The sequence below is a fragment of the Aricia agestis genome, chromosome 19 (genome assembly GCF_905147365.1).
Source record: "Aricia agestis chromosome 19, ilAriAges1.1, whole genome shotgun sequence".
In the NCBI taxonomy this organism is placed as follows: Eukaryota; Metazoa; Arthropoda; class Insecta; order Lepidoptera; family Lycaenidae; genus Aricia; species Aricia agestis.
The window spans coordinates 12897372-12915140 of NC_056424.1; the positions used below are offsets into that span (position 1 = coordinate 12897372).

A 17769-nucleotide genomic window follows, 5' to 3' on the forward strand; every position below is an offset into this window, starting at 1 on the left:
TTTATTACAATACAAATTCTTAAAAGACTTTATAAGTAGACTAATTTTACAACAGAAGCCTAACAATGATACGAATTTTAATGTAATTCTTTCTGTTTTATCAATGTCTGCAGAATAAGACTGATGTAAGTGGTAATTGGTATATCGTTTACCCCATAGACATAATATATACTGTGTATATATTATGTCTATGGTTTACCCTGTTGCCCTTACCTTCAAAATTGTCATGATTGTCATCACTACCATCAATGCTATACCCATGATCGTTGGCACTGTTGTGCCTACATTCGATAAGCGCGCGAGAACCGTAAAATTTTTACACAGCGATAACCATCGAATGTCCTTTCCCGTCTCTTAAAGTATCTCTTCACCATTTTAATCTAAATCGGTTTTGTCGTCTAAGTATGACGAGGTAACAGACAGACAGATACACACTTTTTCCTCTATAAATATGTGGACCCTAAACATACATTATAAGATAAATTTTAAATAATCATCATTGCCTCTATTTCATATTTCAGGGTTACTTCGTGTCCCTGTTCAATCGGTTCGACTGCTTCGTCATGGTGTGTTCGATAGTGGAGCTGGCGCTGACACAGACAGACACCATCCCACAACTTGGTATATCTGTGCTTCGTTGTGTACGACTCCTCAGAGTGTTCAAAGTCACTAAGTAAGGAGCTCATTTATTATTGAATAAGTTTGAGAATTATCTTACTGTTCTTGTTTTTATCTTAAATATATTATAAGTCAATTAAAGATTATGAAAAGCTTAATTAATTCTTGAAACAAGATGTTAATAAAGACTTATGCTGAATTAACTTGTTATAAAAATGTTGATTGTGATTTATGACTTTACATTATTATTTTTTTGTTTTCAGATATTGGCGATCTCTCTCCAACCTCGTGGCTTCTCTCCTCAACTCTATCCAATCTATCTTCTCCCTTCTTCTGTTGCTTTTCTTGTTTATTATGATATTTGCACTCCTGGGAATGCAAGTGTTCGGAGGCAAATTTGATTTTGCACCAGAAGAGCCAAAAGAACGACACAATTTCGACTCCTTCTGGCAAGCAGTACTAACGATGTTTCAGGTGAGACCTGACTATTATTAAGAGAAATTGTTATTTTAGGTGCTATTATTATTTATAAATTTAGGATATATTTTGGTACCAAAACATTAAATATTACGAACGAATAAATTTTCTGTTCCTGGTTATCAATATGTTTGCTTATAGTAAATACGGTATTTATCTACAAAACGCCCTGAAGTTGAGATTATTTAATGGTAACCAGAAGTTTTATTGCGCAGATCCTGACGGGCGAGGACTGGAACGTGGTTATGTACAACGGCATCAATGCGTACGGTGGCGTGGGCACGCCCGGGATGCTCGCCTCCATCTATTTCATCATCATCTTCATTTGCGGCAACTGTATCCTTTTCATGAATTTCGTTTATTTTTTCACTGAATTCAGCGCTATAGGGATGTAAACAACTGAAATTATTACAGTAAGTACCGTCTTGAGTAACAAACCAGTCAAATTTTTGGTAATTTATTTTTTGGTTTCACTATTGTGAATTCTTACAGTTATAGTAATGGAAGTAGTGATTATAGTAAACGAATATTATTATAACCTACAACACAAATACGAGTAATTTTTCCTTACACAATACCAGATATTTTACTGAACGTGTTCTTGGCTATCGCCGTAGACAATTTAGGTGATGCAGAGGAGATGGATGCACAAGAAATTATCAAAGAGCAGGAAGTAAGTATCAATAAAGATAGAAATATAGGTAGTCAACAATTAATGAAAAAAAAATGGTTGTCTTTATATTTTTGCTCTTTTTAGGACGCCGAAAAAGCAGCAGAAGCAGGCAATCCAAAGCTTGATGAAGAAGGCGAGGGAGAGGATGAATACGGAAACGAAGAAGAATATTCTAATGACGAGTAAGTTCAGTTTCTAGACGTGTAGGATATAAGACGATCTAAAGTTTACGACTTCTTATTTTTGTTACATGCAGCAAAAAATATAAGGCATACAAGAGGGTGGCAGGGTAACTCTTTTATAATATTATTTTAAATAACATTAATAATTTTAACTGTAGTCAAGTTGTTATAAGAACTACTTATGAATAGTAAAGCAAGGTTCAATAATTTATAGTTACCTTGTAATAATATAACTTTAAAAACAGGTCAGACAAGGAATACGAAGAGACAGGTTCGGAGTTAGAGGCAGAAGAAAACGAACAGGATGACACAGATGATGCCAAAAATGCTTTGGTTGCTGCAAATAAGAAACAGAACGGTAACGGTAATTTATCCAGATCATCATTAAATAATTGTCTGTGCAACCTTTAACATCAAACATATTGCCTAAAACATGTTTCTCGTTCACATCATTATCGTAGAAAAAAAGGCAAACGGAGTCTTAATATACTTACACAGCACTGTGTCTTCAGGATCGGCCATGAAGAACACTGAAGACACAGTGCTGTGTATAATAAGACTCCGTCCGCCTTTGTTTCGACGTTCATGGTTCATATATTTTAGGTGACGTTAATAAATACGAAACATCGGATGGTCTGAAGAGGCAAGCCACTATATCCGCCAGACCGAGACGACTCTCAGAAATTGAAGTAAAAACTCAAGAGAAACCAATCCCCGATGCCAGCAGTTTCTTCATATTTTCGAAAACAAATCCGTAAGCATCCAGATATTTTTTCTTGTGATTTTGTAAAAGCTATACTATTGCTACTGCTGCTTGCAGTAAGCTATTGTTGCAAGGGAGTTACAAAAAGAACTTATGATTTTCTTTTCAGGTTCAGAGTAATGTGCTACAACATTCAAAACCACTCGTGGTTTAAAAATATGATTCTGCTTTGTATTCTTGCGTCTTCTTTGATGTTAGCAATGGAAGACCCTGTAGGTAGTAAGGAAACAGAAATGAGAAGTGAGGTATGTTTTATTAATATTTTCTGATTAGTGATTACAAACCAAATGTGGTAAGGGCTTTCATTTGAAAAACTAAAATTTTTTACAATCTTGTTTTCAGATTCTGCGCAAAGTGGACTACTTCTTTACGGCAGTATTCACTTTGGAACTGCTGCTGAAGTTGATCACGTATGGATTCATTTTCCACAAGGACGCGTTCTGTCGATCGGCTTTCAATTTGTTGGACTTCCTTGTCGTAATAGTATCGTTTATTTCTCTAAGTGGGTAAGTAAGTTTTTTAAGGAAACTATACGGGTCTTCTCATTACTTTTGAAACAGAGTTCCGAGGACTTTATTGAATACAAATGTATTATGTATATACATATACAAAATATGATAATTGTAGTAAAATATGATATATAAGACACATATCTTTTTATGTTTAGATCGAGCGTGTCCGTTATAAAGATTTTGAGAGTGTTTAGAGTGCTGAGGCCTTTGAGAGCTATCAACCGAGCTAAAGGCTTGAAAGTGAGTATCTTTTCACTATCGTAGTAGTGATCTGGATCGTAGTTACGTTTAGTGACATTTTCATAGTGCAAAATTAGTAAAGAATCTTTTTATTGATTTTTAGCACGTAGTTCAGTGCGTGATAGTCGCTATTAAAACTATTGGCAACATTTTGTTGGTGACACATCTTCTACAGTTCATGTTCGCTGTAATGGGGGTGCAAATGTTCAAGGTAGGGGCAACAAACATTCGAATATTGTTAACGACACCTTTGGGTCAGTAATTAATTGGTTGGAGTAAGTACGTGGAATTGCAACATCTGGTCCTTGTGTGTGCTTCAGAGTACTAACCTTCGCTTTGTGAGTCCAAAAACTCACTTTTTGGAATGCATGTCGAAAAGCCCAAAGGTGTTGTGTGGAAATTTTGTGAATTTTTGGACTCGGAAATAGCTTTTGTGTTTTTTTGTATTTTTTTGCACCCTACCTGGACATTTTCACTCATGGAAAAAGGTACATTTCGATTCACTTTTGCGCACCTTTTTTGGATTTTGTTTGTTTTGTTTGAGTCAGTTCGGGACACTGGCTGTTTTAATGCACTGTAAATATGCATCGTTTTATTTATTTTAATTTTTTTGTCTTCTTCTCCCACAAATAAATTCAACGCCACATTACACACCACTTTGGGAATTGGTTTGCTGATTTGGTAATGTAATTTTTGTTTGTGTCTTCTGTTTCTTTTTGTTTAATTATTGTATTAACTTTATTATTCCTATTTCTACCTTAATGTTATCATTGTATTTTATTTCTTGTGGTGTGTAAATTAACAGTATGTTGTGAAATGTGTGTTCGCTTCGATAAAATCTATTGGGAATATTCTGCTTATTAATCACATGTTGCAATTTATGTTTGCTGTAGTTGGCATTCAGCTGTTTAAGGTTTGTGCTTTTGTCCGTCGTATTGCTGTACGTTACGTTAAATTTTAATTTAATTCAAAAGTTTTGTGTATGGTAAAATTTTTAAAAGGCCGTGTGTTTTCATTAAAATTGAGTTTGCTTTCAGGGTAAATTTTACAGCTGCACCGACATTACAAAAGTAACTAAATTAGAATGTCAGTGAGTATAATTTTCATTTCTTTGTGAATATTACTTTGCTGTTTCCCCTTTTGTCTAATGTAAAGGATGTTTTTAATAAATCTTTTGCTTATCATAAATTAACATCTTTTATATTTTTAGAGGTTCTTATCTTGTGTATAAGAATAATAAGCCCATGATAGAAAATAGGGTGTGGATAAGAAATAAATTCAACTTCGACGATGTGCTCAATGGAATGCTAACACTTTTCACTGTTTCAACGTTTGAAGGATGGCCAGGGTAAAGTTTTTTATAATATTATGTATTATTTTCTGTTTCTTTCCTATTGGTGTATATTATTTTTACCAAATATAATTTCTGTAGAATCATAATACATAATATTAGTCAGTCTAAAGTTAATAATTTCATCATCATCATCATCATATCAGCCTATAGTCGTCCACTGCTGGACATAGTTAATAATTTATGTTAATGTAATTTATATTCTTAATTTTTTTAGACTTTTATCAACGTCTATGGATTCTAATGAAGAAAATCATGGCCCTATCGAAAACTCTCGCCCACTTGTTGCATTCTTTTATATAAGTTATATTATTGTTATTGCATTTTTCATGGTAAGTTCTAAATAAATAATAATTAATGTTATATGTTACTTTATGTACTAAATATTTTAATACTTATTTGATTTGTTTTAGGTAAACATATTCGTAGGTTTCGTTATAGTTACATTCCAGAAAGAGGGTGAACAGGAGTTTAAAGATTGCGAACTGGACAAGAATCAGAGAAACTGTATAGAGTTCGCTCTTAAAGCTAAGCCTATCAGAAGGTAATTAAAATTATTATGGTTGTTACGGATAAGCAAACAAAATTGAGTTAGAAAAGAAAAAATATATTACTCTTTGTGATCATGGGGTTGGTCCTATATATGAGATATACGCTATACGCTGCTATGATCTTACCTTATCATCGTTTTATTTATTACTTTCGTAAATCCAATGAGCATTACTAGAAAAAGAAGACTTGCCACTTTATCTCATACGCAAGGCCCTTCTCTTTATATTTTTGGCAATGCCAATAAAACTATAAATTTTGTCCTATTCAGTCGTAAAGTCATAATAATAAGGTTTTTTCTGTGTGATCTATAATAAATTGGTAATTTTTCAGGTACATTCCAAAACATCGCATTCAATATAAGACGTGGTGGTTTGTGACGTCACAGCGGTTCGAGTACATCATCTTCTTCTTCATCGTGCTGAACACGGTCGCGCTCATGATGAAGTATCATAACGCTAACCCACTCTACAAAAAGGTATGTAATTGTATCATAATTCATAATATTATTAGACTCTTGTAATGCCTATTGATATTATATGAAGTAATATTTATCCTGTGTTTGCTCTAATTAATTCTTATCTATATTTTTCAACCAACCTGAAAATAAGAATGTTTTTCAATTTTATTAGGTTCTTCTTCTTCTAAAATGTTCTCCCTTTAGAAATAGTTGGTATCATTAGATTTCAATTGGTTCCATAACACTTTATGAGTGTGTGTGTTCATTTACAGGCTCTAGATTACTTGAACATGGTTCTGACGATGGTATTCATGATGGAGTTTGTGTTCAAATTGGCTGCCTTTAGATTTAAGGTATTTTATTTATATTTTCTTTTATCGTGTTATCTTTTACAACTACAAAAACGCTTTTCTAAAATTAGTGGTTTTTAATTATAGTAGGCAAGGATTTGTTTAACTATTATTTTAAAATAAATGTTAGTGAAAATAATAATGGTGTTTCAGAATTATTTTGGAGATGCGTGGAATACGACTGACTTTATTTTGGTGGTTGGCAGTATAATTGATATAGTGGTAACGCAAGTAAATGAGTACAGGCTGCCGTCTGAGGTAAGTGTTTTAGCATTTTAACTAGATAATACCTTGATTTAGAGATTAAGTAAGTTTTTTATTTTCTGTTTGTAAAGATTATAGCAACAAAAATACAGAGTGCACTTAAACCTACCGGCCAAATTTTTTAAGGGCTTAGGTATCATTAGGAGAGTCCATTAAAAAAAAATAGGTGTTCATTTTTTACAATAACATATTTTATTCCAACAAAATTCGGTGCAGAATGGTCACTAGTCACTACGTAATTACGATGGCGATTTGGAGAATCATAATATGATTCATTTTTTTAAAACGCAAAATGCAAGTCTGCTTGCAATTCATGTCTAGTAATTAGTACAAATTCGACATTTGTTAGTTTGACAGTTTTGACAATTCATTTGCTGAATTGATTGAGGGGAATTGCTAAATGTTACCATTTTAGCCCCGCAGATCCAGTCGGCCAGACCGGCTAGGGGGGGTAAAGCGGGGATAACGCGGGGGGTGGCGCGCGGGCGGCGGGTCCGTAAACAAGGGGAAATATTAATAAATATTTGGCCCTGTTGGCAATATTTTTTTAACTAATTTCAGTCTTATTGTTTCAGCTTGGAACGACGGCCAAAAGCAAAGAGGTAAGTTTTTACGGTGTTCTGAATTTCATGTAAAGTAAGTTGAATACCAAACATGTGTGTAGAAATTGCTAAAATACCTATCTAAATACAATATTTCAGGGTACTCTTCTAAAATACATCACGTTCTTCCGTCTCTTCCGAGCTATGAGATTGATAAAACTACTATCGAGAGGAGAACGAATACGAACATTACTTTGGACATTCATAAAATCGTTCCAAGCGCTGCCCTATGTAGCACTGCTCATTGTGCTGCTCTTCTTTATTTACGCTGTCGTTGGAATGCAGGTGAGTATTTATTTTTAAATAATATGTATGTATTTTCAACAAGAAACATCTAAAATACAAATTGTAAACATGCTAAAGAAAAGGACCCAGTATTGAACCTTGGAGAACACCAACGTTAATTTCTATTGCTGCTATAAAATCCTGGTGAGGTTTGTTTATTTCTTATTTTATTTACAGTTGTTCGGCAGAATTGAACTTGATGATGAAATTATCACAAGAAATAATAACTTCCAAACTTTTGGAGGCGCTCTGATGGTTCTGTTTAGGTCTGCTACAGGTAAGAAAATTTATTTTATTCTATAGTTTAAGATGATGGCGATTGGCAAGTGTCGACAAATATTACTACTTAAAAATGCTCATGGTAAAATTATGGCAATTTGTTATTAGGTGAGGCATGGCAAGAAATTATGATGGCTCTTTCCCCAAATGATGACACGCATCCAGGAATACCAGTGGGTTGTATAAAGGCAGACAATACGGACAACAGCACACAAGTCGATGAAGTGTGCGGGACAAGACTAGCGTTTCCGTATTTTATATCGTTCTCTCTACTTTGTACTTTCTTGGTAAGAAGTGGTTACTATAGCTTTGTCCACACTGTGCCTTTTTTTGTTCAACAAGGGCATGCGTTATAGCGCAGTCAACAGCGAAGGTGTGGCATGCCCGTGACGCGCGTCAAAATCCACCCGCGTTGAAAGGAAAGTGTCATAGCGCGCGCTACGATTACAACTCACGTTACGGGCATGCCTCTAAAGACTTCTATATAAACTGATGTTTAAATAGAAGTTTTTGTATGCCTCACGTTCGCTGTTGACAGCGCTATAGCCTATAAGGCATGCCCTTGATGAACAGAAAAAGGCACAATGTGGACAAAGCTTTTCGTCTTCAAAATAAAGAGTTAAAATTTGATAATTATTATCTTATGAAAGTATGTGTAATATTTTGAACCTTATTTCTTTTTTTTTTCTTTTTAAGATTATCAATTTGTTTGTGGCTGTCATCATGGATAACTTTGACTATCTTACTCGGGATTGGTCAATTCTGGGACCGCATCATCTTGATGAGTTTGTAAGGTTGGTGACACTCTTATGCAGGGCATGTTTATTGATGTGGATTTCTTTGAGTTCAATGCGCTTTGATATATTATATATTTTATTTATTCAGGTTATGGAGTGAATACGATCCAGATGCCAAAGGAAGAATCAAACATTTGGATGTGGTCAATTTGTTGAGAAAAATAAGTCCGCCTCTAGGTATGTAATTGCCATAATACATTTCTTTTACTTACTTAAAAAACTTTTTTATTAATCACTTTGATTATTTGATTATTTCAATATGATAATAATTTATAAAATTTTCCCTAGATTGCTTAGTTGCATATTGCTCGTCGAATATTATAATCATGATTTTAATTCTATACCAATTAGGTTTCGGTAAGCTCTGCCCCCACAGGACTGCCTGTAAAAGACTCGTCTCGATGAACATGCCTCTCAACTCTGATGGTACTGTTAACTTCAACGCAACATTATTTGCCGTCGTCAGAACTCAGCTGCAGATCAAAACAACAGGTACAAACTTATGCTGAATAAATGCAGTCGTCAATTTTTTTTAATTTAGGATCATATTAAGGATTTTTATACAGCTTCAAGAGAAGCTTATAATTTCCTAAAATCATCCTTTCCCACATTAAAATACTCTGAGTAAGAAAATTTAAAACATAACTTATCTAAATTTCAATTTGTCGTCGAGCTTGATCAAGAATAACATCTATTTCAATTTTCAATAGGTTTCATAGATCAATGCAACTTGGAATTGAGGGATATAATTAAAAAAGTATGGAAGAGGACTTCACCGAAATTATTGGACCAAGTGGTACCCCCACCTGGTGATCCAAACGAGATCACCGTCGGAAAGTTCTACGCCACGTTCCTCATTCAAGACTACTTTAGAAGGTGAGCACCAAGACTTATTTGCTATTAAAATTTTCATGTTTACAAATTGAAATGTCTTATTATATCTCTTTGCTATTAGATAACATTTTACAAATTATATCACGATTTTTTCTAAATTCAAAATTATCAAATTATAAATTAATGTCGTTCACTCTATTGGTTGTATCGTATTTGCTTTGGTTCTCTTCTATATTAAATTGTGCTTCTGTAGTTTTAATGTATATTAGAAGTAGAGCTTTCAATATACTATTAAACACTAATATATTATTAACAAATATATTTTTATTTATACAGGAACCACGCGTAAGTGTATTCAACTTTTAAGCAACCCAAAGAACGCTGTATTTTCGCTTGCTATTCTTGGCGTCATTTGACGATACAGACCAAGAAAGTTGCTTGAAAGATTCATTTGTTATCCCCCATTTTGTTTGGTTTTGTATGAATCCTGCAAGAATAGAGATCCCCTAGATATCATTGTGTGGTTTTTGTTTCGATAAATCATGAAAGTTAAATTCAATGATTCTATAATAGAGTAATTAACGTTTTTACCTGACAGCAATTAGAATATTTTTAAAATATTTAAATTAAATTAATTATTATTATTAGTAATTTGAAGTAAGCAATTTAATTTGATATACTACCATTTAGTTACTAGTTATAGGACTTTTTGTACCATAGTATTCCCTGCTTCTGATATCGCAAAATTATTATTATTAAATATTATGTGAATTAAATCTTTTTGTATATTTTCATTTCCTCTCTAAAGTGTATTTGTTTGGTATCAACCGGTTTGCATGGTTTTAAATATCAAAAGCATGTTTTCTCTGATTTTTTTCTTTGTAAACTTTAGTTTCAACATTTAGTTTTTTTTTCATGTTTTAATTATAATTGTGTTTGAAAAAGTTGCATGAATAAGCTTTGAATCGGTTTTGTTTGATTTTATTGAGAAGACATGTTTTTGAGATTTAACCTTAGATAAGCATTAAGCATGTATTTGAATCAATGTTGCTATTACTACTTGGAGTAAAAAAAGGTAAGAGATCTAATGGTTACAGAAATAAATAAAAGTGAGCACAACAAATTGCGCTATAATATCTTGAATTATTTAATAAAGTTCCAACTTCCAAATAAATAAACTTTCATCTTTTGAGGCAATGATGATAAACTCAAAGCAGATATGTTACTACCGCGCGCGTTGTGTAGATTCAAATACGGCCCAATTGGGCCGTCTGTTGTTTAGTCTGCATCGAGCGCAGTCACGAACGTGCCGCGTCTTGTCTTACCTAAATAAATTGAAAATGACGTCGTGCTCGTTTCGAAAATGTACCAATTATGACTCAAAAAAAAACAAAACACATGGAATCTCTTACCACATGTCTTGATTGCAATAAATACCTCGATTATTTACATTTTCAATTATTTTTTTAACAATCTGGAAAAAATCAAATTTTCGTCATAGCTTAGGCGAAGAAAGAGACAGCGATACGATTCGACGTTTAAAAATAGAACTGTCTCTTTTATGTAAATGGTTTTTCATATCTTTTGTTTCAATTATCTGTCAAATTTGTCAATGTTTGCAATTTGGAAGTGATTTAAGCCGGAAAATAGTATGGATGTAACATATCTGTATAAGTAGAATATCATTGTTTTGAGGCTTATGTTTCATACAGTCTTATACTTTCAGATGCTAAAGGTATATTTGATGTTTGTGGCTTTTTACCAAAATTCATTTTACTTTTTACGAATCAAAAGCTTGCATCAATAAATTTATACGCTTACATAATTTACCTGTAATAGCAACATTTATTCAAAACATAAAATTCATCACCATAATATCTGGATTAACCTTGTGCCATCTTAGATTCCGTAAGAAGAAAGAAGAAGAGGGAAAGAAGGTCGTGCAAACAACTTTACAAGCGGGCATGCGGAAGATGGTGGATACTGGCCCAGAGCTGAAGAGGACCATCTCCGGGAATCTGGATGAAGTGTCTCCGGAGACAGTCGAACCCATGCATAGAGTAAGTGATAAATCAGTCAATGTAGAACCTATAGTAACATTATTAAGCACACTTGCCCTAAACTAGGTTTTTACATAACGTTTGTCAAAATGTGTTATGCTTGAAAAAATAAATAAAATAAAATATCTTTTTATTCAAAATGGGTATCAAGATACACTTTTTGAAAGTCGTAGAAAGAACGAAGAAGCTACGGTGCCTACCACCGGTTCGGGAAATAACCCGGCGAGAAGAACCGGCGTAAGAAACTCGAAAAATACGAAGAGAAAAAATAATGATACCCTCCACACCGGTTTCGGTGACGGTGGCTGGTTTCATTGAAACCAGTAGTACGCATGAGTAATTTTATAGTACCCAAGTGTGTGCGCAGTACACAAGAGCACTCTCTATTCCTTTTACTCTCATAACCCAGTGGGACAGAATACCGACACGACTGGCGAGAGATCAGGCGCAGGACCGACTATACATGCCCATCCAACGCATGGATCATTTTACTTGTCAGAGAATCAGGTGATCAGCCTGCATTGCACTAACCAAACTTGGAAATAACATGTTCCCAACGCGGGAATCGAACCCAGACCTCCGAGTCAAGAGCCACGCTCTTAACCACTAGACCACGGAGAAAATAATATAATTGATAAATATAATCCAATACTGAAAACGCGGAACTAGGTCGAATAGTATTAAGAAACTAAGAAGGAATGATGCCTAAGGCGAGGATAAACCCCAATTTGTTATTCCGCGACTTCCGGTTTACCTAGTTCCAATATAATAACGAAGTTTTAAAAAATATGAGGTATAAAGCACAATATTTAAAATACCTTAAACCATAAACATTTTAATAAAACTTAATACTTTGGCTGTAATTAATTTACAAACTCACCTCCGATAAAAATCTATTTCATCGAAATGTAAGTATTAACTAGGATAATTATATATTTTATTTAAATAAATTGTTAGTAAATCTATATTAAAATTCTCTAACCGAACAATTTTGTTTCTTAATGTTTATTTCCAAAGATATTTAAAAAAAACATGAAAAATAGAGAAAATCCGCTCGAGTGACTTCAGTTTTATGCTAAGCTAAAACGAATCTTATTGCGATGCGTATACGCTTGGTCTTTGGTTGTGTGCAAAGTTATCGTTTTGGATTGAGATTAATCCCCGCCTTAATACAAATAAAATTATGAATGCCCTTATTGTATTTTAGCGAAACCACTCCCTGTTCGGCGCTGTTTGGACAAGCTTCAAGAAGGGCCGAGATCCTCGTCCTCCGCCAAAGCCTAAGTCAACGGGTAAGTTGATCCTCAGTTAGGTTTACGAGTTTCGGAAATGTTACTTTCCCTATGGTTATTCATCTTAAACACTTTCATAACGTAAACGAATAAGTGTAATTGATTACATCGCGATGTGATTTGATTTTATTGATCGAAATGATTGGATAAATGATGAATTTTATAGTATTGTCTTAATACTGGGTTTGTGTTGCAGCTAGCAAAGACAGTCAGTCCCTGAGCTGGATGATGCAGAGAGAGCTGGGCATGGACGGTAAAATAAACGAGGAAGCCGGGTAAGCATTCTAAATACATACATCGATTTTAATCATTTTTTTAGTGGATATATATTTTATACCCGTGCGACGCCGGGGCGGGTCGCTAGTGTTTACTATTTTCATAAATTAATATTTTATAACATAGTATCTAAACACAGATTATAATAATTATATATTAGCTAACAACACCGCTCAAGTCGAAAATTGGCGGTTTTTACATTTTAATGCCATTCGATAGAGCTGCGCATTGCGCGTCGAATCATTGGACACATGATATAGATTTCAGCCAATTAGAAGCCGTAATTTAAAAAATAGTAACAGCGCTCAAGTCAGTTAGCCTCACAACACCGCACAAGTCGGTTAATCTGTCATACATTTCGCGCCAAAATACTTCGCGCTCCGTGTTTATTCAATTTTTATATGAATTTTATCGCTGAAAGGACTATGCAAGAAGTTTTAACAGAAGATTAAGAGGTAAGCTATAGAATAAAGTAATGTTTATTGATTTACGCGTATTATAATATGGAAATAATTGATAATAGAATATCTTCACTTAGTTATGCGGTGTTTACTGACTATTTTTCTTTACTTAGGCGGTGTTTCAAAATGTATTTTATTTCTTTTAGGAAACTCAATAATTGAAATACACTATGAATTCTATTAACTTCGAGAAGACGGAGGTTGTAGCAATTGGTCTGTAGTTGGAAGGATTTGTGCGGTTACCTTTTTTAGGGATCGGGTGCACCAAGGCTGTCTTCCAAGAAGCCGGGACAGTAACAGAAGAACGGGAAAGCCGAAAAAGATGCGTTAAGAGCGGAGCCAACTCTGGAACATACTTTTTGAAGATTCCGTCAGGCCCACTCGACTTTTGGATATCATAGGAATGAAGGGCTACATCCGACATGATGCTCGTGCATCGCGGTATGGTCAGCGATTTCTGTCATCTAGGGTCGTCTTTTTCTTTTGCGTCGTGGGCCAACGATCATTTTCCTACGAGTAGGGATGGTAGGGTTGGCTTGCAGAAATTCCCTTCAATAGCTTTGGCCAGAGACTAGATTCCTGCTTCCGGCGAGAAGCTTTTTTGGAGGATGAACCAAGCCAGGGACGAAATCTGCCGCCAGTTGGCACTACAGAGGACGGCCCCTAGCCCTTGCATCGCCACATTGGCAACAGAGTTAGCAAATAGCAGTGTTGTCGAGATAATCCGGCGAGAAGCACAAGTGCCCCCAACTCCCAAGGATAAGAATTAGGATGCAAAAAACAACCACATCCCATTCCAGTCTGCTAAGTTGTAGTGCCACACACGACAGTATTTGACAGCACGCTGTCGCAATACCGTCGTAAGTGGCACAGAACTCCTAATAAGGCAATGATCCGATCAGGATTTGAAGTCAGCAGAAGGTCCAACAGGGAAGTATTCTGACCTCTACGATATCTGGGGTTCACGTAGGCGCAGCTGTGTTAAGTCGTTCGCAAGGGCAAAGTCACAGACAGATCTCCCCGCATGATCAGTTTTACTGGAATTGAGCCAGTCGGCGTGGTGGGCGTTAAAGTCGCCAAGTATTATGATCTCTGCGGATGGGATCTGCTGCTGCACTAAATCTGAAGCAGCTTGCAGGTGTTCAAAGAGTCGGTCCGTCTCGGGGTCTCCAGGGATGCACGCATAGACGCGAGGGTGGTTGTCGCAATCAAATAGCAGACACAACGTTGAGACTTTAAGATTGCTGAGGCGGCGAAAGCTCATATCATCTCTGATATACACACACGCTCCAGCTTTGGGCAGAAAGTAGTGCTCGAGATAATATCCTGGGCGGGAAAGGTATGATCTGTCACTCGGAGATGATATCTGCGTCTCGGTTAAAAAGAGCAAAGCCGGCTTTGCCGTCTCAAGGTGGTAATGGACGGCATTAAGGTTGGAGTGTAATCTCCTGATATTACAGAAGTCCATGTTTAATATCGAGAGGGGGGGTGCCTTTGTGTGTTTTCTCTTGCCCCGAGCAGATTGAAGCGCAGTTTCGCCCTCCCCAGAATACGACTGTCGACAGTCGGCAAAACACAGCGCAAGCGCTGTTTCACGCCGGTTTTCTGTGAGCCCGTGGTATTTCTCCGGTCGAGCCGGCCTATTTGTGCCAAAGCAAATGTTAATTATCATGAAATTTAATAAAAGCTTTTCTTTGCAAATCTTCCTTAAATACCTTAATCCCTAACCTTTCCGCAAATAACACCGCCTAAATCTAATGATCAGTCAACACAGCCCAAGTCATAAAATAAAAGTTTAAATAAAGAAAATCGACAAAATAAGTATAAATAATTATTTCTTAATCGCTAACTAGAGTATTTATTAAGTAATTGACAAAAATATCCACAGAATTTTTGAAATAGACAGTTTTTTTCGTCTCCTGTAAAGTTGGTAAAAATGACTTAGGCGGTGTTGTAAGCTAAGGCACGATGTTCACCGTTAGCCAATTTTGGTTTATGTTACGTTTCACTGTAGACCAAGAACCTACGACGGCCAGACCTTCCTAAGTTTCGTAAAGCTGAAAGCTTACCTGTTTTTGGCCTTTACAGAGGTAAGAACTACCAGCAACTATAGTTTTGGTCGCGGCTACTTAAGGAGGTATCCAGTTCATAAGGTCTACCTAACCTTCGAGAAAGAGTAAAGCTCAATTTCATAGCTTATATTCTTCGCGGTAAGTGGAAGAATCTCGTCTTCCAGTGCCGGATATTCTTGACATTATGAACTGGATACCTCCTAAAGTAACCGCGACCGAATCAACATAGTTGCTGGTCGTTCTTACCTCTGTAAAGGCCACAAACAGGTAAGCTTTCAGCTTTACGAAACTTAGGAAGGTCTGGCCGTCGTAGGTTCTTGGTCTACAGTGAAACGTAACATAAACCAAAATTGGCTAACGGTGAATATATTATAATCTGTGTTTAGATACTATGTTATAAAATATTAATTTATGAAAATAGTAAACACTAGCGACCCGCCCTGGCGTCGCACGGGTATAAAATATATATCCACTGAAAAAATGATTAAAATCGATAGCCTGTGATCCTTCACATGGTCTACTTATTTTCTGTGCCAAATAACATAAAATTGCTCCAGTAGTTCTCGAGATAACCCCTTTCAAATAATTTCCCCCGTTTTTCCCCACATTCTCCTATTAGTCTTAGCGTGATAAGATATAGCCATAGCCTTTCTCAGTAAATGGGCTAACACTGAAATAATTTTTCAAATCGGACCAGTAGTTCCTGAGTAGCGCGTTCAAGTTAGCCCCTTCAAATAATTTTCCCTGTTTTTTTCACATTTTCCTCCATTTCTTAGCTCCTATTAGTCTTAGCGTGATAAAATATAGCCTATAGCCTTCTTCGATAAATGGGCTATCTAACACTGAAAGAATCATCAAAATCCGTTGCGTAGTTTTAAAGATTAAAGGGAACAAAGGGACATGAGGAAAAAAAAGCGACTTTGTTTTATAATATGTATGTTGTATAGATTTCGACATAATTTGTATTATTAATAATTAATTAATTTCACATAATGCGTCTTTTTTTCTTGTAGGAAATACGATCAAGGTGATGACAATGATATTGACGAAGAAATCGCGATGCAACCCCTACTGCACGGCAAGGACTCTGAAAGGATATTCAGAGTTATAGAGTAAGTTGATTCGAAAATTATTTCTACCGAAGCTTACGTCTAGGTCACAGCACACATATCAACTCGGAAAGGGATCGGCACCGTATCGCCTCGAGCCGTTCAGTATTGTTAGTATGAAACTCCCTACCCAGTATAATATAATAAAGTACTCTGCAAAGCATACTAAGCGGAACCGTAAGCGTGGCGTCGCCTAGCCGTAGCCAAGTTGACGTACAGGCACTACTGATATACGCTTTGGTAATACGTGCATACGTTAGGTTGACGCCTGGTTGACGCCTGGTTGACGCCTGGTTGACGCCTGGTTGGCGGCGAGGCGAAGGCGATTTTTTTTATGTAATAAGGGGGCAAACGGGTCACCTGATGGAAAGCAACTTCCGTCGCCACTCGCCCATAGACACTCGCAGCATCAGAAGAGCTGCAGGTGCGTTGCCGGCCTTTTAAGAGGGAATAGGGTAATAGCGGAGGGTAGGGATGGGAAGGGAAAGGAAGGGAATAGGGGAGGGTAGGGAAGGGAATAGGGTAGGAGATTGGGCCTCCGGTAAACTCACTCACTCGGCGAAACACAGCGCAAGCGCTGTTTTACGCCGGTTTTCTGTGAGAACGTGGTATTTCTCCGGTCGAGCCGGCCCATTCGTGCCGAAGCATGGCGATACGGCGACGATCCCTTTCCGAGTTGATATGTATGTGGTGACCATAAGTCTTTAGAAGAAGTATCTAAACTAGGCAATATCCTATAAGTCCTAAAATGTTTACTAGTACATTTCTAAAGTATTTCGTATTGTAGAACTCTACTAATGTAAAAGACTGAACTATAACATAAGACGGCTAATAAGATTTAAAACTAAACAATGTAGATTTAAAAATATATAAAACTTGGTGTTAATATTATTTTCCATCCATTTATATTATGTAGTGTGAAATGTATATATTTTTGTTTTAATAATATCTCGACACATTAAAAAGATTACAAATATATAAATGCTGAGTTTGAAACCTAAAAAACTTTCAATCTGTGGCGCCATCTATTGTCAACTGAGACAAAATATTATATCATGACATTATGCGTCGCACACAAGACGTTGTTGTATTCAAAGTCCGAGAGATGGCGAAGTCAGTAACTAAGCGCTTAAACTCCTCAATACAATACGATGTTGAAGTAAAACCATTCAACAAAATTCCAGAAAAACTTCCAACGATCTTATGCAGAGTATGAGAAACAACTGTAAGTCTGTTTTAGTGTGTTCTGATTGGTAGAAATAG

At 35.9% G+C, this 17769-nt stretch overlaps 1 protein-coding gene across 5 annotated transcripts in view; it reads left to right on the plus strand.

Annotated features, from left to right (window-relative positions):
* Positions 1–17769, plus strand: part of LOC121736876 (muscle calcium channel subunit alpha-1-like) — a 55222-nt gene that overhangs the window by 33011 nt on the left and 4442 nt on the right. Inside the window, exons 13-45 of one of the 5 annotated variants that reach the window (XM_042128347.1) lie at positions 522–673; positions 882–1092; positions 1311–1431; positions 1677–1768; positions 1853–1950; positions 2025–2057; positions 2196–2314; positions 2554–2704; positions 2823–2958; positions 3056–3219; positions 3381–3465; positions 3569–3676; positions 4503–4555; positions 4676–4813; positions 5034–5148; positions 5230–5360; positions 5699–5843; positions 6098–6178; positions 6329–6433; positions 7015–7041; positions 7141–7326; positions 7504–7603; positions 7714–7892; positions 8302–8399; positions 8491–8579; positions 8754–8894; positions 9113–9278; positions 9573–9581; positions 11140–11296; positions 12504–12588; positions 12785–12863; positions 16411–16509; positions 17691–17731. In XM_042128347.1, the coding sequence (XP_041984281.1) occupies positions 522–673; positions 882–1092; positions 1311–1431; positions 1677–1768; positions 1853–1950; positions 2025–2057; positions 2196–2314; positions 2554–2704; positions 2823–2958; positions 3056–3219; positions 3381–3465; positions 3569–3676; positions 4503–4555; positions 4676–4813; positions 5034–5148; positions 5230–5360; positions 5699–5843; positions 6098–6178; positions 6329–6433; positions 7015–7041; positions 7141–7326; positions 7504–7603; positions 7714–7892; positions 8302–8399; positions 8491–8579; positions 8754–8894; positions 9113–9278; positions 9573–9581; positions 11140–11296; positions 12504–12588; positions 12785–12863; positions 16411–16509; positions 17691–17731 (3694 nt within the window). The remainder of the gene's footprint in view (positions 1–521; positions 674–881; positions 1093–1310; positions 1432–1676; positions 1769–1852; positions 1951–2024; positions 2058–2195; positions 2315–2553; positions 2705–2822; positions 2959–3055; positions 3220–3380; positions 3466–3568; positions 3677–4502; positions 4556–4675; positions 4814–5033; positions 5149–5229; positions 5361–5698; positions 5844–6097; positions 6179–6328; positions 6434–7014; positions 7042–7140; positions 7327–7503; positions 7604–7713; positions 7893–8301; positions 8400–8490; positions 8580–8753; positions 8895–9112; positions 9279–9572; positions 9582–11139; positions 11297–12503; positions 12589–12784; positions 12864–16410; positions 16510–17690; positions 17732–17769) is intronic. The other 4 variants (XM_042128348.1, XM_042128349.1, XM_042128351.1 and 1 more) reach the window with 4 other exon arrangements.